Source organism: Silene latifolia, chromosome 9, assembly GCF_048544455.1.
Source record: "Silene latifolia isolate original U9 population chromosome 9, ASM4854445v1, whole genome shotgun sequence".
In the NCBI taxonomy this organism is placed as follows: Eukaryota; Viridiplantae; Streptophyta; class Magnoliopsida; order Caryophyllales; family Caryophyllaceae; genus Silene; species Silene latifolia.
Genome location: NC_133534.1, coordinates 2,957,914 through 2,983,417, shown reverse-complemented (window position 1 = coordinate 2,983,417; position 25,504 = coordinate 2,957,914). Strand labels below are relative to the sequence as shown.

The 25,504-nt window shown below is 33.9% G+C and overlaps 2 protein-coding genes across 3 annotated transcripts; both read right to left on the bottom strand.

The window, feature by feature from the left end:
- Window positions 1-1,022: 1,022 nt before the first annotated feature.
- On the bottom strand, window positions 1,023-8,578 carry LOC141598714 (ubiquitin-conjugating enzyme E2 2). The gene is made up of 6 exons (XM_074418458.1): window positions 8,333-8,578; window positions 7,151-7,284; window positions 7,028-7,053; window positions 6,208-6,297; window positions 4,657-4,745; window positions 1,023-1,418 (listed from the first exon to the last, which is right to left on the bottom strand). The coding sequence occupies exons 2-6, from the start codon at window positions 7,273-7,275 to the stop codon at window positions 1,290-1,292; spliced, it is 459 nt and encodes a 152-aa protein (XP_074274559.1). The 5' UTR covers window positions 7,276-7,284; window positions 8,333-8,578; the 3' UTR covers window positions 1,023-1,289.
- A 13,730-nt stretch (window positions 8,579-22,308) lies between these two features.
- Window positions 22,309-23,375, bottom strand: LOC141602347 (bet1-like protein At1g29060). Of its 2 annotated transcripts, none has more exons than XM_074422644.1 (4): window positions 23,140-23,375; window positions 22,855-22,978; window positions 22,602-22,658; window positions 22,309-22,526 (listed from the first exon to the last, which is right to left on the bottom strand). In XM_074422644.1, exons 1-4 carry the CDS (start codon window positions 23,175-23,177, stop codon window positions 22,404-22,406), a joined length of 342 nt encoding a protein of 113 aa, XP_074278745.1. In that variant the 5' UTR covers window positions 23,178-23,375; the 3' UTR covers window positions 22,309-22,403. The 2 variants fall into 2 exon arrangements, with proteins under 2 accessions (XP_074278745.1, XP_074278746.1); XM_074422645.1 differs by having other exon boundaries at window positions 22,855-22,966.
- Window positions 23,376-25,504: the final 2,129 nt, after the last annotated feature.

Genomic DNA, 25,504 nt, shown 5'->3' with positions numbered 1-25,504 from the left:
GTGTCCGTGTCCCGTGTCCGTGTCCGTTTTGGTGCTACCTAGGTGGTAGCCTTGAGCAATTAAAAGTCTGATCATTTTATCATATGTAGACTTCTCTTAAATATTTACGGAAAATACTCTCAAATCCTCTATTTACTAAATGAATAGGTGAACTCCAAAATTTTCCCACCAAAAAGCATCTTTATAAATAAGGAAACTATTGACAATTTAATTGTATTCACTAAATAAGGTAATTAATAATTATAATGTATTTCATTATAAAAATTTTTTTCATTTAATATTAACTTTTTCATCAAATTTTATAATTTTTACGAAACACTAAACTATAATATTTTAATTAAAATATAAATAATATAAAGCTATAAACTATTAAATCTTTTATTGATGCTGTTATTTGAGAATGACTTGACGCATACTATGTATAAACAAAACTATAAATCGTTTTGATTAATTACATGACAAAAACAAATGAGAGAATTAATAAATTGGAATCATTAACTTTGTGGTATAAAAAATAGTTTTTAAAAAATACATTTCAGCACGTTACTCAATCTCTTTGACTAATTTTCAGTTTTAATTTTTTTTTTCTCGAAAAAATATATAATAACGAGAAAATGAACAATTAAATACCATTATTATTTTGCAGTTCAATTTTTGCAGTTCAATTTTACTCCGTTTTCTTAAATAATTTTACAGTTCAATTTTTTTTCTCATATCAAACTATAATGACATGAAATATGAAAAATTAGTGAGGTATTAATTTAGCATTATTCAGTAGTATAAAAGTAAAAATTCTATAAATACCGCGCATTTATGCGCGGGATCTAAACTAGTTCAATACTCATTCGATATACCCTAAATACTTGTATCAAGCGTCTCCAAGAAAATTTGTCCCACGATTTTTTTTTTTCATTTTTTTCTTTCTCAAGCTCATGGGTCTATTTAGAATAGGGTCAAGTAAAGTCTGGTCCAGACTAAGAAAAACCAGCAACCAAATCAACACAGGGTTTCAACATCCACGATTCGAATGGCAATGCACTTACAATCCATCAATATAGACTATCAACGAAACAAAATAAATCCACGGTTTTAGAAGTCTAAAAAAACCTTACAGTACAATCCGATCCTTCTCTGACAATCAAGTAATATTACACATTATATGATATGTAAAAAGTTACAAGGCGAATTCACATTTGTGTTTTTCTCCCTTGTTACATGTGAAGATGATTATTAGGATTCAAGCACAGGGCTGTCCTTAAGGACAGCCCCCACATTGCCAGCAGGATAACTTAGTCGGCAGTCCAACTCTGCTCGACAATCTCCCGTACTCTCCTATTGTACTCCCGCTTGTTCTCGCTGAACATCCGGGCAGCTTCCGAGTTTGCAGGTGAGTTTGGGTTGGGATCGCAAAGCAATGACTGTAAGGGACATAAACAAGAGTCATAACTCATAAGCATGAAACTATGTGTTTGAGAATCGAGAGCCTCATAATAATGCATGGAAATTACACCCGATTCCCAGAAGCAAGAACCGTGCTTTTTTTTTTCTTCTTTTATTTACAAAAGGGAAAAAAAACACCGTTAGGTAATTGGCACACTAAACCCGCCATGCGAAATGGCATATCTAATCCAAAGTTCCAAACCACAATTCTACTCACTCAATTCTTTTGATAAGACACTGTTTGGTAATTGGCACACTAAACCCGCCATGCAAAATGGCATATCTAATCCAAACCGCAATTCTACATCCCATTCCACTTCTCATTTTTTTTTCCCTTCAGGTTACAAATGGTTCTCTTCTATCCCCTTAATCAAATGAATTAGTCCAAATCTACTCCCTCAATGTTTTTGATGAGACGCCGTTTTGTTAATTGGCACACTAAACCCGCCATACGAAATGGCGTATCTAATCCAAACCGCAATTCTACATCCCATTCCACTTTCATCTTTTTTTCCCCTTCAGATTACAAAAGGTTCTTTTCTACCCCCTTAATCAACTTAATTACAACAACAACATCAGAGCCTTAATCCCAAAATGATTTGGGTCGGCTGACATGAATCATCTTTTAGAACCGTCCATGGGTGAACGCACACCTCAAAATGCGAAAATATAGAAAAGGAAAAGTGAAAAACAAAAGGGGAGTGAAACCTAATACAAAAGCCAAGTTAAACTTATAGGTTGTAAAATCGAAATTTGGATTTCTTTTATAAAAACTTAGAATTTAAATCGAGAATAAAGATTAAAACGATTTTGAAAACCGAAGTAAAACTTAAGGGTCCAAATTTTTTTATGAGATTCTTAAACGTCACGGAACCTATCTTTGTAAAAATAATAGTAAAAATGACTTGATTGAGAGGGTGCATAAAAGTGGTAACAAAAAGAAAAGAAGCCATTAATAGACAAGGGGACCAGGGGGATATATTCCATTAATCAGCAAGGTTTATGCGACAGAAGTTACCGCACTATCTGGAATGCTGAGGAATATATGGAGCTCTAGAATAGTAACAGAAGATCTGATAATCTTCTTTAGTTTTCCTATCTAACTCCTACAATCGAATGTTTTGCTAGACCGAACAATTAAACACTAGTTGGCTACATTCAACGTCACCTTATTAGGAAGCTTTGTTCAAAGCAATATCACTCTTATTTAAGATACCAAGGGCCATCTAAGGATATACGTTTAAGCTACCCACACGACCACATAAAATCTCTTAGCAGGTGGCATCCACTAAAGACGTTTAAATACAAATAGTACCACTGTGTGACACTGGATAACACTTTGCTCAAACTCAATAATACACCACCAAACAATACTGGACAAGACAGCCTACAGAATTCATAGGCTAAAACATCCCCGATTCTGGAGATAATGCCCTGTGAGGTAGCCTGTGCCCGGGGCAACCCCAGCGAATATTAAAGGAAATAACTTTATAGAGTAACATCAACCATCAGTACGATCCACGCACAAAGGAATCCTAACAATCCCTTAACCAGTTCGGAGTTCCGACTATCAAAAAGGAAACAAGAGTATGCTTCTGAACCGTTGATCGCCAGGATATAAGGTTTTACTTACGAGCACATGTTAATTCTTGTCCCTTCCACAGTAAACAAGCAACGGACATTTGAGGCACGAAGCTTTCAAACTTGCCTAATATAGTAATATACACCTTTCACGCTCACTATAAAAATTTTGCAGTTTACCCTAACACCAACCCCAAACATTAACGAGTTAACCCAAAGATAAGGACCTGAACTATCAGAATTTTTCCAGTTAAGGACCCGAACTATATAACATTACAGTTAAGGACCTCGTCATTGACTGACGTTAATATATTCATTCTGCCGTTTGCTTAAGGAGTTTGGCTGTCAACTTCATTTGGCTTGTTAAATGCAATACGGAATTGGTTTAATTATAAATTTGTTCAATGTTTTCATTTTTTTCCTACAAGTTTTGATGTTTAAAATGAATAGTGATACCTGATCAGGGAATTTTACTAGGGGTACAAGTACCATGATATGAATATTGTAAATTAATAGAAACAATATTAATAACAATAATAACAAATACTTATATCATTATTATTGAAAAAAAGTATAACAAATACCTGATTAGGGAATTTTACTAGGGGTCACATTTGTATTAGGCCATCACATTTTTATTAGGCCATATATGAGTTCGGTTAATCCGGGAACAGAAAGTATTCTCACATTTATGACACGACCCGATTGAAACCCGACCTAAGAGAACTCGCGAAAAAAATTAACCACCCCAAACCGACCAGTTCGTGACACGACACTGCATAGGCGCATACGACCCGGTAATTAGTGAATCGAACCGGAACTCAACCCAGCCAGATTGAACCCCCGATATTGGCTCGGTTAGAATGATGACCCGACAAAAATAAATAACTTCATTATTGATCAAAATGAAAGTGATTTAGTATTTAATTTGATAGGATTGACTTAAACCAAATAATGAGTTCGAAAACTAAAGTCAATGGTAAAAACTTGATGTAATGCGATAAAGTAACTAGGCAAGATAATGAACCATCTAAACTCGACTTGATCCAATGAATCGACCCGAAATGACTCGACCAAATAACGATCCACCCCGAATCCGACTCGACCCAAAAGGGTAGTCGGGTCAGCATGACCTGAATTCGATAATAACCCGGTCCGGCTTGACCCGGCCTAAAACCGACCTGACTGACCGATTATCACCTCTAGTTTCAGCTAACTTTACAAGCTAAAACATGTAAAAAGAAAGAAAAAAAAGGAAACTTAACGAATTGATTGTTTCAACCCATAATAAAATGGGTAAAAAACTGATCAATGTTAACTAAATAAAATATGAGAAATCCATTAATTGTTAGTGGGGTGATAAAGAAACCACATTAAAAATATGACAAGACCAAAGTAGATAGCCAAATCCTAGGCACTAGGCATACAATGATTAACAGCAGTTATCAATGAATTCCTTAACTGTAAAATTTTATAATTAGATCCTTAACGGAAAAAAATTCGATAGTTCGGGTCCTTGTCTTTGGGTTAACTAAAACATTAACCTAACAACACCGCAATATACAGCCATTCATTCGGCTGTCAAAAAAACAGCCATTCATTATAAAACAATAGAAGCAGAAGATAACTCTGTACCTGTATTGAAGTCAGGATAGCAGCAACATCATAGATTGGACTCCATTGATTTTGTAGGATATCAAGACAGATGCTTCCATCCGCATATACTAATAAGACAAAAATAAATCAGCTAAAATGAGCCAGTCTCATACTAACGTCGCACAGTAAAATAATCATGCAACAGAATGAAGTCATGAACAAAATAATGGATTCAAGTATAAAATTTTGTACGTCCTCTTTAAGTAATTATTGTTTTTCTTTTGGGGAAGGTTTTCTTTGTTCTTCCCATTTTTTCTTCATTCTTTAATTAGGCATTTTTTTGGTTCAAGATTACCAAATATTCTTATAGAAACATGGGCATCATGTATTAACACTACAAATGACTCGTTAACATTTCCAGATTATTTAAATTTAACCGGAAATCACATAGCAACCTTAACTCACTCCTCCCCCAGACCCCCACTAGCAACCATCACTCTGCAGTCTGCACTCCATGAATCACTACACAGGCACACATTCCCAGCCCAGCCAGCTTGGCCAAAATCCACCGAGTCTCTTCTACAGACAACCTTATTCTCAGAGATCCCATCCTCCTCTCACCTACCACCATTCTTTCAGCCATTCCCTTTCTCCTTCCTCCCTTGTTTCCTTAACCACAACCCTCATAGGCCATCACTCTCGTTGAATTACTTTAGCGCCAGCCACCTTAGCTTCAAGTGGGTTTTGGCAGTAAGCAAGGGTGGGACTGTGGAGAAGGTTAGCGTTCGGGGGAGATATTATAATTTAATTATATGGAAATAAGTATAATATTAAGTATCTCTCATTTGATCTTTTTCAGACAGACTTCTTAAGAGTTTGGCCTAAGACACTGTGAAAATCAGAAGTGGAATGAACATTAAAAGTGAGAGCGAGCAGCTGAAAATATGAGGGTACAACTGTGTTACCCTGACTCTCAGACACGACCCGTGTCTGACACGTGTCAAGTGTCGGATACGGCTATTTGTTCGAATTTTTCAATTTTTTGGTGTAAAGTGAAGTGTCGAAGTGTAGTGCAGTATTGGACAAGTAGGTGTCGGATATACAACACGGCAGCTAACTGAAGTGTAGGAGTAACAGGAGGTACAATGCAAAAAAAAAGTAGACGAACTCAAATCAATCTTTAAATGCTGAAGCATTACAAGGACTTTTACTAATACGCCGCAGATTTTATACTGCAACTGTGCTTGCCATCCAGTTTCAGATGGGCCCAAAAGAGTCAAAACACCGCATAGAATCCACATCCGCAGATCATACGTTCAACAATGAATTAATGATGATCTTGAATCTTGATTGGTGTTTTGCAAATTTGTCAAATCGCAAATCATTCAACATGACCCATAATCCTCTCCACTACCAAAACAATCATACAAGATTATGATACGGTTAGGTTTTACTAAGCTGGACAAACACCTCAAGGGGCATTGAACATGTCAGTAAATGAAACTACGCTAGTCATACAATTTAAATGCAGAGATGTACAGGAGATAGTGAAAAGAAAATTGAAGTACAAGACATGCATTTTTAACTTACTGTTAGGATGGAACATTCGAGATACAAAGCGCACTGTTGGCGGCTTATTGGGATAATCCTCACTGAATTGAAGTGTCAACTTGAACGTGCCTGACAGATTCAAAAGTACGAAGTTATACAAATGACCAACAAAAGGCTAAAGGAAAGAGGGGCTAGAGCTTTGAGGGCAAATGACAGACTTGACGCTAGAGTAAACATTTTCCTAAATAAAAGGACTCCAAAGGCAATTCTGAAGACATTCTTCTAAGCCATAACTCACACCACCCCAACATCTTAGCCCTCATGTTATAAACGTTTTATCAAATTGTGGATATGATAATTTAAAAAAAATCACCAGTTCTTCAATACATACAATTAACTAATCATAAACCCATATAACACGAAACTTTGTGGTTTTGAAAAAAAAAAAAAAAAACTATAATAAAAAAAAATAGAAAGCCGAAATGCTATAAAAGGCAGAAAGCTGGAGATTAATGCACAGCACATAACTACCATACTTAATACCAAGTTTAGCAGAAAAGAATTCTTCTGCAAAAGTCTATATTAGTCGACTCATATGTATTGAAGACAACTATTAAGAGAATTAGAAAGGCTATAAATTAGAGATTAACACAGTAACTACCCCACTAAATACCAAGTTTAGCAGAAAAGAATGTTTCTACAAACGTCTAGGCACGTCAAAGAAAAAAAAACCAAATAGGGATGAAGTTTGTCAAGAACGTGTTCAGCAAGATTAAGGCAGGTCAGGCACATTCAACAACGGTAAAAGGTTAATAAGAAGAATCCCCTTAAAGCAGCATTCTATTGGAATTTTGCTTACCTCCATCCCATGGTGTGTCATCAGGTCTGCAATTGAAACGAGGAAAAAAAAGGATCAATCTTTAAACTCTAAAACGGCCAATGAAAGAAAAGACGAAAAATCTATAATCTTCCTCAAACATACCCAAATATCACGGCGTTCCAAAGCATTATGTTATTGTCTTGAGGAGCACCGCTGATACCAGCCGGTGGATCTTGCTGCAAGCGCTTGAAATCCCTCATCAACCTCTTTCTTGCGGGAGTTGACATTCTCGCCGCCTAAAATGTAGACCGCAGAGGTAAATTAGCATATCACGTGAACTTCGTGAGCAATCACGCATTCAACTGACGCTTAAGGAATCTATACACATTAAATGTCTTTACGAGACTAACTTATAACGTAAATGGACTACAAATCAGTAGAAGATTGCCAAAATCAATTATTTTCCGAAATGAAATTAACACAGTATTATTGCACTTGCCAAAAGAACGACTAGCTTCCAAAAAGAACAGCTCTATTGGATATTTTTGATACTCCTAATCGGAGAGAATTAATCAAAGCTCTCAACTTCTTGGCTAAGAAAGAATACATGCATTTCAGTTCACTAACTACCGGTTATTTTAAAAGGGATGTGAATGTGATTGTTTCTTCTTTAATAAAAGTCACAAGTACAAACACAATTGTTAAAGGCTGCATCTTTTTCTCGCCCAATATCTCAAAAACGTATTAAGGTTGCCCTATAGTAGCAATCTACGACGTACAGCAAATAACAGGGAGAAGAAATCCAATCAACTATATAAATGAACAGCGATAAAAGCCAAAACAGAAAAAAAATCAACACTCTACAAAGTGAAAACTTTCAAGGGTTTCCCAGAGCTCATTCAAATTCCAAAAAACATGATAACTTCGGAAACCGCTAGTCGTTTAAAAGATCAAACTCTAATTAATCCATTACTACTCCCTTCAATTCTTTTAAACTACCTAATTTAAATTGTGCGGCAATTCCAAGGAATCGGAGATAATAATTAATTGCTTGTTTTACGACAAGCTTAGCTACTTCACACACAAAACCCTAAAACAATTTCGTGAATTGATCATCTTTCTCAAAATTAGGGTAAATAGTCAAACTTAATTCCACATGTATAAATCAAATCCACGAACAAAAACATTCTTGATAATCTATTAATCTTTCACAACAAAGCGATTCAATTTAACGAAGTATAAACCCTAAAATCAAAACTAGGGTTACGGAAACCAGATAAGTAAAGATGATTCAAATCAAAACAAAATTAATCGATGGAAAACAAAAGTAAATTGATTACGTACCCTAATTGATGAACAATTGCGGCGAAGAGAATGAAAATTGGGAGTGCGAATAAATAATTAATCGACCGATCGATTAGATTCGGAGAGAGAAAAACAATAATAATTCGACAGGCTCAAGAACAACAAGAAGAAGAAAAGGGGAATTTATACAAAGGGTAGGTAGGGGACCTACACTTCACATTCTGATGACTGTGCCAGGTAGGATAGCCGACATCGAGATTCGACTTGACAAAGCTGACCCGACTTAAATAAAGGTATTTTGAATTGCAGTAAGGGTCATCTGTTTCATTTTTGTGTCCCAATGTGTGTGCCACTCCACTCACATTTTGACACGTCAGGTGTTGTAAAACAAAATATTGCAATAATTATATTAATTTGTTGATGTGTTAGAAGATGATTTGGTGACACACATTAGAACAAACGATCCCCACTCTTTAAATTGACTTAATTTTAAGTTTGTGAGTGATGAAATGTTCCTATTAGAGTATTAGGTGGTTTCTAGAATCGATGTCACCTCCCATATACACAGGGGCGGACCCACTTGGTAGCAAAAGGTGGCGTCCGCTACCCCAAACGTAAAAAAATCGTTTATGGGATGGATTTTGTCTACCTCAAATATTTGCTTAATAATGGATAATTACATATTAGTGCATTAAATATGTAATAAACATCATATGGTTCAATGGTAAATGCTTTGTTTTTCCACCAATAGATCCCAGGTTCGATTCTCATGAAATACATATTCCCTCTTTTGTTTTTTGCTCTAGATAAAAAAATATAATCTTTGAATTAGAAAACAAAAAAAAATTAATAAATCGTAAATTGGTAAGAAATATAACATGAATTGAAATTTTAGTTGGGAAGTAATAAAATTTAAGTTATTATGTAAGCAGTCATTGTACTCGTTATACATATTACGAATTAGATTTAACAAGTTATGTACTATATATTTTTCTCGATCCTAAAATTTATTGATATACATGGCTAAATTGTTTTTTCGCTACCCCATACTTTAAATCCTGAGTCCGCCCTTGCATATACATGGAACGTATTTTGATTAACTCAATTTAAATGAACGTATTCAGATTGACTCGATTTAAGTTTACGAAAAATGAGATGGTGCTAAAGTTGTTCATGGACGAGACTAGACTTGACAAAATTCACCCACCCGACCCGAATAACCCGGAACAACAAACGAACTTAAGACTTGAACCCTAATAACCCGATCCGAATATCTATTGTTGCAAATTGATTATTATCGACGATTTACTTGATATCAGCTGACACAAAAATGACCCGGACCCAAAACGGTCCACTCCGACCCAAAATTAGCCCGACCCAAACCGACCCGTTTGACCGTTTGTCCGGTCTAGATGAGACGACCTATTAAGCTCATTTAGTCCCACCTGCTAACAAAGCGGGCTTGAATAATATGCTATCCTAAATTTAGAAGGCAGGCCCACAAACCCGTCATAGAATACAATCTCAAATTGTCATGCAATCATGCTTGAAGAAGCTACGGTATGTGCGTAATTTTGGGCCTAGATTATTTATTATCACCCCTCATCAACACAAGTCACAACCAGCCCACCGTTATTCAGCTCCAATACGTTATGGAGGTAAATTGTTGTTTGAGGTGTCGGTTGATTGTCACGGCGGAATTAATTTTTCATCAGTTTTACAAACACGTGAATTGGAGAATTTAAGTGAATTACTTCAAACTCGTTTTGTGTAAGGCCGTTCTATATAAATACTCCCTCTGTTATGGTCATTTGTTGTCCTTTCTGTTTTAAGAATGGATTTGATGAATAATTTAATCATTCACACTCAATTTGTTCCAATTGTCATCTGGTAATTGACCCCTTTCTTGTTCTTTGTGCCAAAACCAAAGGACAACAATTGACTAGGACGGAGGGAGTATATCGTAAAACAAGTTCTTTTAGTAATCACTTTTATTTACTCCCTAATAGAATTGTGTTTGTATTCGTTTTACAATTATAATATTGTAAAATCACCGTATACGAAACTTACTTTGTAATCCCTAATCTTTAAATTTCAAAATTGTGAACAAATTCCTTATAACTAATTTCTTAATTGTTTATTTTGTTATGGGAATTGATTTCCTTATTATAGGTTGTCTTAGTTTGAGCAAGATTAGGAATAGTTTGCTCTATATATGTACGTGATACATGTACAATACAATACACAATTTTGAGCCAAAAACAAAAAAAATACACAAATTCTTATTGAAGACATGACATATCCGTCACAAGCTGAAAACGGATACACCATTTTACCTCACAATGTACCCACTTTTTCTCTTTCTGCAACACTATTCATGTGGTCCCCTTTCTCCACTAACCCATTTTGTTACCATTTTATCTCACAAAATATCCGTCACAAATGGTAACCCGTCACAAGGGAGACCAATTGAAAAAAATAAACCCTTCTAATTGTCCTTTATTAAACATAAACCCTTCTAATTGTCCTTTATTAAACATAAATAAACCCATTGTTAACATTAACGAGAGAAATAAATCAATATTTCTCATTGATAATGTCGGAGCGTCTTCCCGAAAAATTGATTATCCAAATCATATCATGGTTACCCTCAAAATCATTGTTGCGATACAAATGTGTTAGCAAATCATGGTATAAAATCATCGGAAGTCGAGATTTTGTGTCCTTGCATCTTAAGCGCGCCTTTGAGCGTCCTACCAATTGTATTCCGTTAATTACTCAAGATTTATTGCACGGCGGTGATACGAACGAAGGTAACGCTAAGGATAATCATATATCATAGTAATACGTATCATATACGGAGTAATGTTGTTACCGTAATAGGACTATAGGAGAGTATTGTTATGGTAATAGGAAAATACTGCTCCGTATTACTATCGGTAGGAAATTAGATATTTGATTTTCCGTAATATTGTATCTCATAATTTAGATAACGGTAAAAGTATATTTTACATTATAAATAAGGGTCTTATGTAGTCAGTTATTCATCAATTCACAAATATATTCAATAATAATACAATTTCAATTACCTCCTCTGTTAACTATCTCTCTACAAGTAATATATACGAACTGATGGGAGCAAAAGCATCAACAAAATCATGGATTAGTTAGGCACCAATTTCAGAATAGACGGTCCCATATGTAAGACGGTCCTTTTGTGTAAGAAAACCATTCATTTATTGCAACTAATAAATGATTGTTTTTTCTTTTTTCATAAAAACAAATTGGGTCACAGTGTGAGACCGTCTTACACAAGAATTACTATTTCTTATTCTTAATTGTATATAAGACTCTCCATTAAGTATAGACGGTTTTTACATAAAAATAATGTACGGTTTCATAATCGATAATTGAACCGTGGTATACCATAAGACACTAGTTTTATACCCGTGCAAAAAATGCACGGGTCATAATAGCATGCATGTGCTATTATAGACCTGGCAAAACGGGTCAACGGGTCGGGCTCGGGTCGGGCCAATTCGGGTCTGTTAATGAGTTTGGGTTAATTCGGGTCTGTCAATGAGTTTGGGTTACTTCGGGTCGGGACGGTTCTTTTCGGGTTTCGGGTTTGTTGTCGGGTCTGTTTCAGGTCAAACGGGTCGGGTTGTTTCGGGTCAGGTCATTTTCGGGTCAATGAATAATAGAGAAATAGCCATTTCAAGTCTTTTCGGTTCAATTAGAGTTATATTTTGTCGGGTCATTTTCGGGTTTGGTGGTTTCGGATCGGGTCATTTTCGGGTCGAGTCAATTAGGGTCAGGAAAACTCGGGTCATGTTCGGGTCGGGTCGAGTCAATTCGGGTTTTCGGGTCACAATCGGGTGATGTAGTTCGGGTCACTTCGGATCTCGGGTCAGTCTTTTCGGATCGGGTTGCTTTTACCCGGTCTAGGAAATACCATCGTACACTAGAACTATTATAAGAAATCAGTAATCCCAAAAAGAAAACACAAATTCTCATTATAGACGGACACTATCCGTCCATACGTATAGACGAATACCATTTCCCCTCACAAAATATTCATTTGCCATAAAGTGGAAAGCACATGGGGGTGCCCCATCTTGTCCCCCTACCCATTTTATTAGAGGTCTTTACCCGTCTGTTCGCCCCACCCGTCTATACCAAGACCTATTGAAAAGAAAATTACCTGGCGTTAACTCATTTTCCTTTTGTTAACCACTACACTTTGATGTAAAACAAATCTTATCCTTCGGGCCTCTACTTTTCTTTATTTTTAATTATGGTGTATGATATCAAATTTTGGATAGTGCCGTGTTAATTAAAATCCCTAGAAATATAATGGTCCATTTAATATTATCGCTTATAGTATTTTGTTTTTCAAAAGTGACTAAAAAATGCTTCTAAAATTTATTCTTATTATTTTTCTCCAAAGCAACCCATCACGGAGACCCGGCCAACTCATACGGATTACGGAATAGGAGTTTAACAACATCAACATACTACTTATAGAATTACTTAGCTAATGGTAGAATTATGAACGGTTGAATATTATTGAATTGCATTGCATTGTTTACGATTCATGAATACAACTTATATACTAGAGTACAAGGCTACGATTCTAGGATTAGATAATTAGAGAATATGGAAATCGAAATATACACAAGATACGGAAAATATACGACGCTAGAACTAGGAAATATTTACGATCAACGACCTAGTTAAATATATTACAATAACTAGAATTAGGAATAAGATATACACATTATTAAAAATTATAAAAATTTGATATTTTTATAGCATTCATTACGATAAATCAATCAAGTTCTCACATGACTATATTTTGTCTTATGGACTAAGAATAATATCGAAGATTCCCTACGACCATAATAGTGGCAAAACGGTCAATGTTACCATTGGTCTGGTATAAAGAGAGTATTCTCCATAGCTAAGAGGAATATTCATCCTATTGATGCACTCCGATCCAGTTTTAAAGCATGCATGCAAAAACCCGTACAACTATAAAATCGTCTTACATTAAAACTTACTCCTTTATTAAGAGAGTGAATACACGCTGTTCTCCCAAAAGTCTCGATCATTAAGCGGCACAAGGCTCTCCATGTATGCGGACAAGGTTTCGCAAACACCATAGCCAGTAATCGTGATCACTTCAATCTTCCACGTTTCATCCGTATCCGGATCACATAAGATTAAACCGTTTGGACTATCAAACGACACCAAATTATTACTCACACAGTAATGACCTATTGGTTTCCGAATCCAACAATCAAGTACTACAGTGTACTCGTCACTCCAAATCCTACCATTTAACGTCCATATTTCAAACTTGTAATTATCGTAAAGTGTAACCAAGGCAATTGAATTATCACATACCATAAGACACTCGGAATACGTGTTATAGGTAATTGAACCTTTGATACGTGCCTCGGGTAGTCCAATTTCTTGGCACTCCTCTGTAGCCAAGTCGATAGCAATAATCACGTCTGATTTAGAAGTGTACTAGTATGAATGCCCGTGCGTTGCAACGGGGTAATTAACTTATTTATAATGCCAAAAAAAAAAACATTATAAGGGTTTAATGTTTACATTCTATGTCTAATGATTTGTTTACATATTATTAAAATATCTCTTTAAAAAAAAATAAAAGATTAATATATACGTGGGTTAACTCTTATTTATAATCATCCCACCTTATACTAATCTTTCGATGTGGGACAATTCTACTATTTATAAGTAATATATTCACCAAACTTAGATTTTTTCCTGATCTGGGACAATTCTACTATTTATACGTAATATATATTCATCAAACCTGCATTGTTTTTCAATGTAGGACAAATAACATACTCAGAATTACACCATCTTTTTTGCACTTAGTTCGACATCTAACCAGATCTCGAATACCGAATACAGACAATTGCTACTCATTATATCTAATAGTTATATTTAAATTTAATAATATGATCAAGTACTCTCCATTAATATTTGTACGTTGTTTTTCTTCAAAAAAAATTTAACATAATTTAGATACGGAAATTTTCCATAGTACCCCTTAATTTTGTCAAATTTTCTACGTTACCCCTACTTTTAAGAATCTGTCTATGGTACCCTTGAGGTTCCATTTTTTTGCCCATGGTACCCCCTAATATAAAGGCCGTTAAATGGACGTTAAGTTTGAAGGCGTGACAATAAAATAACAATTAAAAAATAATACCCTTTATTGTTTTATTGGTACGGATATCTCTCTTTTAAATGAAAATTTAATTAACTATATCATTATAATATTGGAAATTTTTCATGGTAACCTCTTTGATAGATTACACATGCTACCATGAACGTTTGTTTTCTATTTTTTTTATGATAATTGAAATATGTGCAAATGATAGGAACCTATACTCTAATGATAGAATATTTTTTAACACAATTCTAATTATATTATTTAAACGTAGTATATTTACCACACCTATATTATTTTTCAATATGGGACATATAAAATCTATAGGTAGAAAATATAATGATATGAACTTTTAAGAGTTCTCCAAGACAATACTTAAGAGACTCAAAAGATTTTGTGTTGATGCCTAAGTTCCAAGGATGCCTCCTATTTATAATCATAGAATCACCCATCTTATGCTATATTTCGATGTGGGAAAATTCTATTTTTTATATGTAGTATATTTATCACACTTATATTATTTTTCAATGTGCGACATATAACATATTACGAAATACACCATCTTTAATATGTGCAAATTATATGAAATCTATATATACTCTAATGATAGCATTTCTTACCATGAATCTAATAATATTATTTTCATAATTTTTTTACCGACATTATTTTGCCAAATGAAATGTAAAAGTTTTTATATAAAAATTAGAAACATCACTTGAATATAAAATAAGAAATAAAGAGTATATATTATAATAACTACAAATTTTTCCAAAGATTAACTTAGGTTAGAAATCATTATTGTAGAGACAGTAATACAAACTCTTTTAAGAGCTCTCTCTGACAATACTTAAGAGAATCAAAAGATTTTGGGTTATGACTTCTATTTATAATCATAAGATCACTCTGCCTTATGATAATCTTCCGATGTGGGACAATTCTAATATTTACACATAGTATATTCACCAGACTTACATTACTTTTCAATGTAAGGCAAATAACATACTAAGTACACCATTTTTTTTTGCACCTACTTTAACATCAACCCGATTTAATAATGAGAAAATACATTACAATACAATCTACACTCTAATGATAGCATTTTTTTGTCACAATCTAATTATAAAATTTTCATACGATACTTTTTTGTCAAATGAAATATAAAGTTTTTATATCAAAATTATAAACATCACTTTAATATAATATAGAAAATGTATATATATGGGACAGTTCTATTATTTATACATAATATATTCATCACACCTACATTATTTTTCAATGTGGGACATATAACATACTAAAAAGTACTCCCTCCGTACCAGACCAAAGGTAACACTTACTATAAACGGACGTACCACGCCAAAGGTAGCATTCCTTATTTGGCCCACAACATTACCAAGTTATCCTTATATCCATTTGATATTTACACAAAATGCCATTACATACCCCACCTACCAACCCACAATTAAACCCACAATTACATACCCCACCTTTTTTTTCCCTCTTTACCCTTACTTTTTCCACATTTTCTTAAATACTCCATTTTTCCCTACGTTACCTTTGGTGTTGTACGGAGGGAGTACATATCTTTTATATGAAAAATTTTTGGGTTAATACCTAAGTTTCAAGGATGCCTCCTATTTATATTTATAGAATCACCCTACCGTATACTCTTATTTCAATGTGAGATACATAATTTAATTATTTAGATGTAGTATGTTCATCATGCCTACATTATTTTTCAATGTGAAAGATATAACATACCAAGAAATACATGTCTCTTCTTAAAAAAACTACTATTGTATACATATTAATTATTTTTCTTTGAAGGTAAAACCACTTAGTCTCGATCATTAGATAGGGATCTCTACATCGTACATATAACGACTCATTAACGCTCTATTACTGCATTCAGAAGATAACCATTAGTAAAATCTTTAGTTTTGTACTGTGTCAGAAGACTACCATTAGTAAAACCATTAGTTTTGTATTTTTTGATTTTCTTGTTCATGTTCTTAACTCTTTCCCGGGTAGTTCCCTGCAACGATTTCCACTTTATTTTTTATATCATATCGTAGATAATGATAGAAAATCTTAAGAGCTCTTTAAAACAATATTTATGAGGCTCAAAAATTTTTGGGTGGATACATAAGTTCCAAATATGCCTCCTATTTATAATCATAGGATCACATCACCTTATACTAATCTTTCGATGTTGGACAATTCTACTATTTATATGTAGTATATTCACCCCTCCTACTTATTTTCCAATGTGGGACAAAACATACTAAAAAGTACACAATTTTACGTATTAGGAAGTACATCATCTTTAATATGTGCAAATAATATGAAATCTATACTCTAATGAGAGCATTTTTTTCCACAAAGCTAATTATATTATTTTCATAATTTTTTTAACGATGTTTTTTTGCCAAATGAAATGTAAAAGTTTGATAAAAAATTTGGAAATATCACTTGAATATAATTTAGGAAATATACATATTATAATAATTAAAAGATTTTCCACTTTATTTTTTACATCAAAAATTATACTTTCCTAAATTGATTTTTGATGATGTGGACGCTCTGAGATCGCTCGAAAAAACTCTCTTTTATATATATATATAGATTCTTTGTCCGACCCTAACCAATAAAAAATTCTATTCACAAAAGCATAACACGAGTTAGGACGCAAATAATAGCTTTTCGATAAATCTCCTGAATATCTCCAAGAGTCCGATTTTAGCGAGTAGATCATGATAGAAAGAGGATAATCCAAATAAGTTTCCCCATATTTATCATTAATCAATTTCTTATAACCCATAATAGCAACCACCTTGAAATCCACAGTCACAGGATCAAACCCGAAACCACAATATTCTTTATAATAAGTTAGATTGGATGACAAATTAGGTTTTTTAATCATCGGTGGTAACTTTTTAATCTCATTGAGTGCCGGATTCCACAAACAACGTGGAGGATAATACCGCGAACTACTTTCACAATAGACGTAATCACTATTCCATGAATAATATATCCCATAAGAAGGACCACAGATATAATTATCAGACGTTAGTGTAGCTTCTAATGTCCAACAATCATGGATTGTATTACTTTCATCGGATTCACCGAACCATAGTAACTCGGGTTCAATTTCCCTGGCTGGCGTTACGCTATATTGAGCAAGTAAACAATTGTTACGACAACCATTATAATTGTGCTTAAGATGCATAGATATAAAATACGGACTTTTGATAATTTTATACCATGTTTTACTAACACTTTTGTAACGTAACAAAGATTTTACGGGTAACCATGATAGAATTTCGATAATTAAACTTTCGGGAAGATTACTTAACCTTTTCTTTGAATAAGACATTAATGTTTGTTCTCTCGTGAAAAATTAAACATAGGGTTTGTAATTAGGCAATATAGCGTCATAAAAGACATGCCTTGCTGCCTAAGTTAGTTAAACCCTAATTTTATACTGAGGTCAAAATTTAGAAAGCGGGCTTTTTAACGTGTACCTTAAAAACACGCAAAATATTACTATTTAATATTTTCTTACTTTATTATAGATGACACACAGGGCTCAAAATTTAGAAAGCGAGCTCAATATTGATGAACAAATGACTGAAACGGAAGGTGTAATGCTCAAGTGAATAATTGTTGACAACGTTGTCTGTTCTCTTTTTTAACGGGAGACTACTTATATTGACCATATTTATACTGTCAAAAAAAAAAAAAAAAAAAAAAAAATTGACCATATTTACGTAGTACACCAAGGAGTTGTAAATGTAAAATTACAAAGAAAATACGCTTAAATAAAATAATAAATAACCATAGATGAACACTTTCCTGGGGACCTGACGCCCGGAGAGGGAATAATCCAGCGGAAAGAACTCACACAGTGCATGTACGCCAGCAGGGTGGGGTCTCGATCCGGGAGGATCCAACCTCCTCGTCATCAAAAAAAAAAAAAAAAAAAAGAAAAAAAGAAAAAAATAAATAACCATATAATACATACATATAGATCAAGTGTAGAATTCAATTCAACTTCGTTCTATTATAATTGAACCGTCTTACACAAAAATTCTAACAGCCATCTATTGAAGTAATTATTGAACCGTCTTCGCTTACACTTATTACGGTTTTCTTGATCTTCATCCTTGTGCCCCAAAAGTCTCGATGGAGTGGTACAAGACTTTCCATGTACGCGGAGACTGTTTTACAAGTTGCACACTTGCACCCTCATGCACATTAAACTTCCACGTTTCTTTCGTATTAGGGTTACATAAGATTAAACAATCCGGACGATCAAATAACACCAAATTATGTGATCTTATGTAAAATAGTTTAGATTGTTTAATCTTATGTGATCCTAATACAGGACGTTGAAGTGTTTGTTTGTTTGCCCACCAAAATCCCATGAATTCAAAAATTCTTGATTAAAAAGGTAAATAATTGATCGAGACACCTAAAATGAAATTGGAAAACAAATGACCGGGATGAAGGGAGTACTTCGTACCTACGATTCACAAACAACCCAGATAAAATTTTCAATAATTACTTCTCTAATTATACATTACACTAGTTGTTAGACGGAGCTATTAAAGACAATAGGTCTGAGGTTCGAATCGTCCTCCCCTTTATTGTAATTCGACAAAGTGCGCGCTTAATTAGCAAAAAAAAAAAAAAAAATACAACTAATGGAATTAAAATCGGTAATCTTTAAATTTCCAAATTGTGTACAAATTCCGTAGAACTAATTTCCTAAATTGTATTTTTTTAATGGGAATTAATTTCCTTATTATAGATTCTCTTAGTTTGAGCAAGATTAGGAATAGTTTGCACTATATATGTTCTTGATACATGTACAGATACAATTCTAATTTTCCTTTATTAATTTCCCATTGATATAAAATGTCGGAGCGTCTTCCCGAAAAATTGATTATCCAAATCTTATCATGGTTACCCGTAAAATCATTGTTGCGATTCAGAAGTGTTAGCAAATCATGGTATAAAATCATCAAAAGTCCAGACTTTATATACATGCATCTAACTAAGCACGGATTTGGTCATCTCAGGCCGAGCTTCATATGTGACCCGAGTCTGGGGATTCGAGCTTGAAGAGGTCGACGATAATGGGTCATGGGTGTGGTGGATATCGCAAAATTGTGATTCTTAATTGTAATTCGTTTCCTTAAATTTTCAAAACAGATTCGGAGATCTACGTACTAGTTAAGAATAAAGTTGTTATTAATGCATGTCTTTTGTCATGCAGTTTAATACAGGTTGTTAATTGTATAATACTCTCGAGGTAGTTAAGGACGATTTTACATAAAAATAATGTACGGCTTTCATAATCGATGATGTACCAAAATTTATTTGAATCCGGATCACATAAGAGTAACTTCCCGAATTTGCCTTCAAGTAATATCATGTTATTATCACAAATATGATTATACATCCAGTTGTATATAGAATATTGTACAACAAGGTATAAGAATCCGAGCTTTTATGTATTTTTTTCTGAGCTAATTTAAAGTTCATATTTTAATGTGTAAATTGATGAGTTTAGATACTTTCTAATAAAGCTCATATTCTTTAACATAAAGCTCGAATACTTTATTACAAAGCTCAAATTCTATACCGTACAACTGGTTGTATAATTCATGAATTGATTATTCACGCTATAGTTGCATGATTAATTAGTTATATTATATTATGTTTGAATTTCTTTTTCCGGAAAATTTGATTATTGAAATTCTATCATTGTTAGTTTGTTACCCGTAAAATCTTTGAAACTATTCAAAAGTGATAACAAATCATGGTATATAAATAAAATAATCAGAAGTCCGTATTCTATATCCATGCATCTTAAGCACAACTATGGTCGTCGACTCGTCGTACCAATTGTTTCAACTGATTGAAGTATAATATTCACGAGATGATCATCCGACTCAAATATTGCAATACTTGACGGCTCAATTATGACCCGTTTAACAAGATTTGTATAGATTTGCATCTGTTAATTTTAACATATTATGTTGATGTCGTTTGAGTATGACTTCTCATTAAGAAAACGACCTATTCGCTCAAAAAAATAAGAAAATAAAAGTAAAGTCTTGTTAAGCCGTACACTATCCGTCTTAAACTAAACACGGTCAAATTATTTGTGGAAAAGGTTTCGTTACTTAATGTGGGTTTATTTTAATAAATACTTTTAATCATTAATAATATGGTTATGTTTCAATCCGTTTTTCATTATTTATGCGTAAAACCGCCTTACAACTGACTAAATAATCGTCTATATGGAGTTATTTGTCCGTTCAGATTGTTCAAATTATGTGACCCTAATAATCGGCTATCACGTTATTCACGTACACCAGAGGGTTTACCCAGTGCACACCGAAGGTAGCGGCTGCGGGTTCCCTTGTCACAAAAAAAAAATAAAAAAAATTAGCATGCTTCCTCTAGTGGTCATGCAAAATCCCTAATCTTCGAACTAATTTCCTAAATTGTTACGAAGTATTTTTCTTAACGGATATTAATTTCCTAAATTGGTAAATCTTTAAATTTCCAAATTGTGAAATAATTCCGTATAACTAATTTCCTAAATTGTATTTTTTTTTATGGGAATTAATTTCCTTATTATAGAATATAGATTGTCTTGGTTTGAACAAGATTAGGAATAGTTTGCTCTATATATGAACAGATTCAATACAGACCTTTGATCAAAAAAATTAAACCCTTCTAAATTATAATTGATATAGAATGTCGGAGCGTCTTCCCGAAAAATTGATTATCCAAATCTTATCATGGTTACCCGTAAAATCATTGGTGCGATTCAGAAGTGTTAGCAAATCATGGTATAATCTCATGAAAAATCCAGACTTAATAAAAATGCATCTAACTAAGCACGTATTAGGTCATCGCAAGCTGAGCTTCATATGTGACCCGAGTCTGGGGGTTCGAGCTTGAAGAGGTCGACGATAATGGGTCATGGGTGTGGTGCATATCGCAAAATTGTGATTCTTAATTGTAATTCGTTTCCTTAAATTTTCAAAACAGATTCGGAGTACTCCGTACTACTTTAAGAATAAATTAATTAATGCATGCCTTATTATTATTATTATTATTATTATTATTATTATTATTATTCATCTTTTCTCATATTCCAAAATTGTGATTCTAATTGTATTTCGTTTGCTTCATAATCGATCGGAGTTTGTTTGAATTTCTTTTTCCTAATTGCATGCCCAACAAGGCCGGAAACTTTAGATATTTTTTTCTTTTTGTGTGTAAACCGGGGTGTCCACCGTCGACAACAGTGTATAATTCCCTCGCCGCGCGTGCTCTCACGAAGAGGTAAACGACTGGCCAAAGAGTTTGCTCCATTCCCATTGGCAGAGATCGAACACCTGACCTCATGGTTAAGGAATGAGGTGAGCAACCACCACACCAAACACATTTGGTAAGATATTTAGAGAAGTCCTAGAATAATTGATAGAATAATCATTTGTGATTACCATAAATGACTCGACTACTCGGAACTGTGATTTTCGCCCCGATTAAATCAAATCCTGACTTCGCTATTGGTAAGGACCCGAGTTACTAAAGGTAACTTTTTAAGTGTATGAATGATACAATGCCTTATGTTTTAGCCAAGAATTGCCAAACTAATAAACTTGAAAATAAGGATAATTAGATTGCCAAACCATTGACGGACTTGTTTTATACTCGCATCCAACTAATAAACTTGAAAATAAGGATAATTAGATTGAATCAATGCAATAAACTTGGAAATAATAATTATAAACAAGATTGAAACCAATAGAAGAAATTTCGAGTTGGTCATGAGTTTGTATTTGTTGTTCCAATCACACGAACACAATATTTTTACGACAAATTGGGCCAAAGGTAAAGCAGGAAGCAACAAAATAGCGAGAAAAGGACCGTGCTTCGGTTCAATCTCCTTAAGTTGTTTTTCAAACTAGCTTCAACTTTGATCTTCATCATTTGCTGCATAACACAACCAAAAGTGGATAAATCCGAAATTCACCATGATATTGATTACTACAAGAGTTTGTGGCTTACCACGTCATACGCGAAAGGATTCTCATCTCTCGCTTCCGCTTGTATCTCTTGCGCCAACTACATAATAATAAAACAGATTGGGACACAACCAACGATGTCTTAGTCTAGTGGTTAAGACGGAGGTATTGTGGATAATAGGTCTCAGGTTCGAATCCCTCCTCCCCCTATTGTAATGCGACTATGTACGCGCTAAAAAAAAGATTGGGACACAAAAGGTTAGCCAAATAAAAAGAAAAGAGAGAAAGAAAATTACATCTTCGAGCTGACGAACTATTCGAGCAATTTCGTTAAACGGAACATCTAAATCGTCATGCATCGGACGATTCCTTAACCGCAAACCCATCTGCCTTGTAGTCAACCTATCACTGTATGCAAATCTAAAAATTAACCCACAATTCAAATATCAAATTATACTTAACATTCAGGAAACGATCTTATATGAGACGATCTCATGATAATTTTACCAGACCTCTCATCACATACTAGGTACTTATGTTTAATAAAAAAAAATCGATTGATTAATCGTTAATTATCATACCTAGATCTGTAGGAGGTAGTAACATCTGGGGGAGCCATAATTGATCAAAAATCACAGAAATTACCAAGAAAATCAAGTAATTGTTATTTGTTAGGGTTTACGATCGAAAAATCTTTTGAAACTTTAATAAATCGGATTTTCTTTTAGAAGATGGAGTAATAATTACTCGTATATTTTGTTGAGTTTTTCGACGTGGATTTCCTTTATTGGGTATAATTCTACGTAGTATTCCTATATTTTCAGAATCATCAGCGATAGCGATATCGTCTAAATTTAGTTTAAGATGGATAATACCGTCTTACATGAAAATTTGTAAAATTCTAAGGGGGTGTTTGGTTGGGGTATTTGGAATGGATTCCATCCATTCAAGTGTTTGGTTGGACAATTTTGGAATGGAGTTTGATACCCAAGGGGTTCTAAATCCATTCCAAACCATTGGAATCCCATACCCAAGTCTCATCCCAGGATTCTAACTCCATTCCACCCTATCTAAACCCTAAAGCTATTGAAAACAGAAGAAAAAAAAAGAAACGGTACATGCTCTTCCTAACAATTCTCCATTGATATCCCTTGAAACTCCATTGTCAGATTGTCAGGTATGCAAATTAGCTTTCAATTTTTATTTTTATTTTGTTTAATTTGATTAACACATATGAAGATTGATTTTTTTTTTTTTAATAATTTCTTTTTAAAACGAAAAGATGATTACATAATTTGTTCTTTAAACAACTTTATACGTAATTAGATATGACTTACTCTTTGATTGGATGCGTATACTTCTGCCAATTTTTGTGGGTAATAATATCACAATTTTTCTACGTGTCATTGGATGTGTATTCGTAATTGAACTTCAAAAGGGAAGTAGGTGACAGTGTTGTTCCATATCCTCGAGGTTATTGCATTGTCAGGAATTCATATTTCAGTATCCAACTTAAAATCATTTGTTAGTGAATTCCTGACATTTTACAGCAATCCCTCAAACATAACATTTTACAAGTGGTTGATGTGTAAATTCCCATGGGGTTAGGTTTAAAGTTCACTGACTGCATAGTAAAGAACTGCCATGAACCGTGGCAGTCTTTTTACTGAACTATTACCAGGCACAAAGTAATGGAGTACCTGATATGAAGCACATATTTCAGTACCACAAATTCTCATTATAGACGGACACTATCCGTCTATACGTATAGACGGATACCATTTCCCCTCACAAAATATCCATTTACCATAAAGTGGGAAGCACATGAGGGTACCCCACCTTGTCCCCCCTACCCATTTTATTAGAGGTCTTTACCCGTCTGTTTGCCCCACCCGTCTATACCAAGACCTATTGTTTCAGTACAATCATCAAGTATTTTAAGTAACTTATATGTGTGGCACGGTTGAAAGAACAATGTTGTTCCATATCCTCGAGATTGACTCTAAAAATTTTCATTTAGTTACGAGTGAGACTAGCTGGTAATTATAATTCATGGTTACATAATTATTATTCGATTTTTTTCATTTGTCTTATAGTTACATAATTCATGGTTTCAGAAATGCCCCCCTCTCAATTGACCTTATTAAGGAGAAGGAAGAAGCAGCAGATTGAGTTGTTATTGACTATTTTGGTTGTGATTAATATAGTCATTATTCTATATCTAGTGTTGTGTATGATGGGCGTGACTATTCATAGAATTGAGCATCCTCGATATAGTAAAGATGAAAAAAGGCGTCTTAGACAAAGACACTTGCATACACTAATTAAGTATAGTGATATAATTTGTAAGAGCGAATTTCGTGTGAATCGAAAGACATTTTACGTGCTTTGTGAGATGGTTAGAGATATTGGAGACTTGAAGGAAACTCGAAATATGTCACTAGAAGAAATTGTCGCCATGTTTTTATATACATTGGCACATCATTTTAAAAATAGGACGATAGGAAATCATTTCTTGAAGAAGTGGAGAAAGTGTGAGTAGAAACTTCCATCGTTGTCTCCTTCATTTGTACTAAAATTACATAGCCACTTACTTAAAAAGCCAAAGCCTATAATGGAAGAATGCGAAGATGGTAGATGGAAATATTTTCAGGTATTATAATTTATTTAATCAATTGCAATATTTTTTTACAAGACTAATAATTATTGAAAATATTAAGCCCGCTCACATATACTTGTTGTTTTGTAGAACTGTTTAGGAGCCTTAGATGACACATACATTAGTGTACAAGTTCCAAATGAGGATAGACCAAGATATCGAACAAGGAAGGGTTCAATTGCTATGAATGTGTTAGGTGTATGTAATCCATTTATGGAGTTTATATATGTTCAACCTGGTTGGGAAGGATCTGCTCATGATGGTCGTGTCCTTCGAGATGCTATTAG

Bases quoted from the DNA above. Each gene is read 5' to 3' on its own strand.
- LOC141598714 (XM_074418458.1), bottom strand. From the start codon at position 7,275: ATGTCAACTCCCGCAAGAAAGAGGTTGATGAGGGATTTCAAGCGCTTG. The intron at 4,746-6,207 runs GTAAGTTAAAAA...TTGTCTTATTAG, and splicing joins TCGAATGTTCCATCCTAACA to TATATGCGGATGGAAGCATC. The intron at 1,419-4,656 runs GTACAGAGTTAT...TGTCCCTTACAG, and splicing joins CTATCCTGACTTCAATACAG to TCATTGCTTTGCGATCCCAA.
- LOC141602347 (XM_074422644.1), bottom strand. From the start codon at position 23,177: ATGGCTCCCCCAGATGTTACTACCTCCTACAGATCTAG. The intron at 22,979-23,139 runs GTATGATAATTA...GTTAATTTTTAG, and splicing joins ACTACCTCCTACAGATCTAG to ATTTGCATACAGTGATAGGT. The intron at 22,659-22,854 runs GTAATTTTCTTT...ATTATTATGTAG, and splicing joins TAGTTCGTCAGCTCGAAGAT to TTGGCGCAAGAGATACAAGC.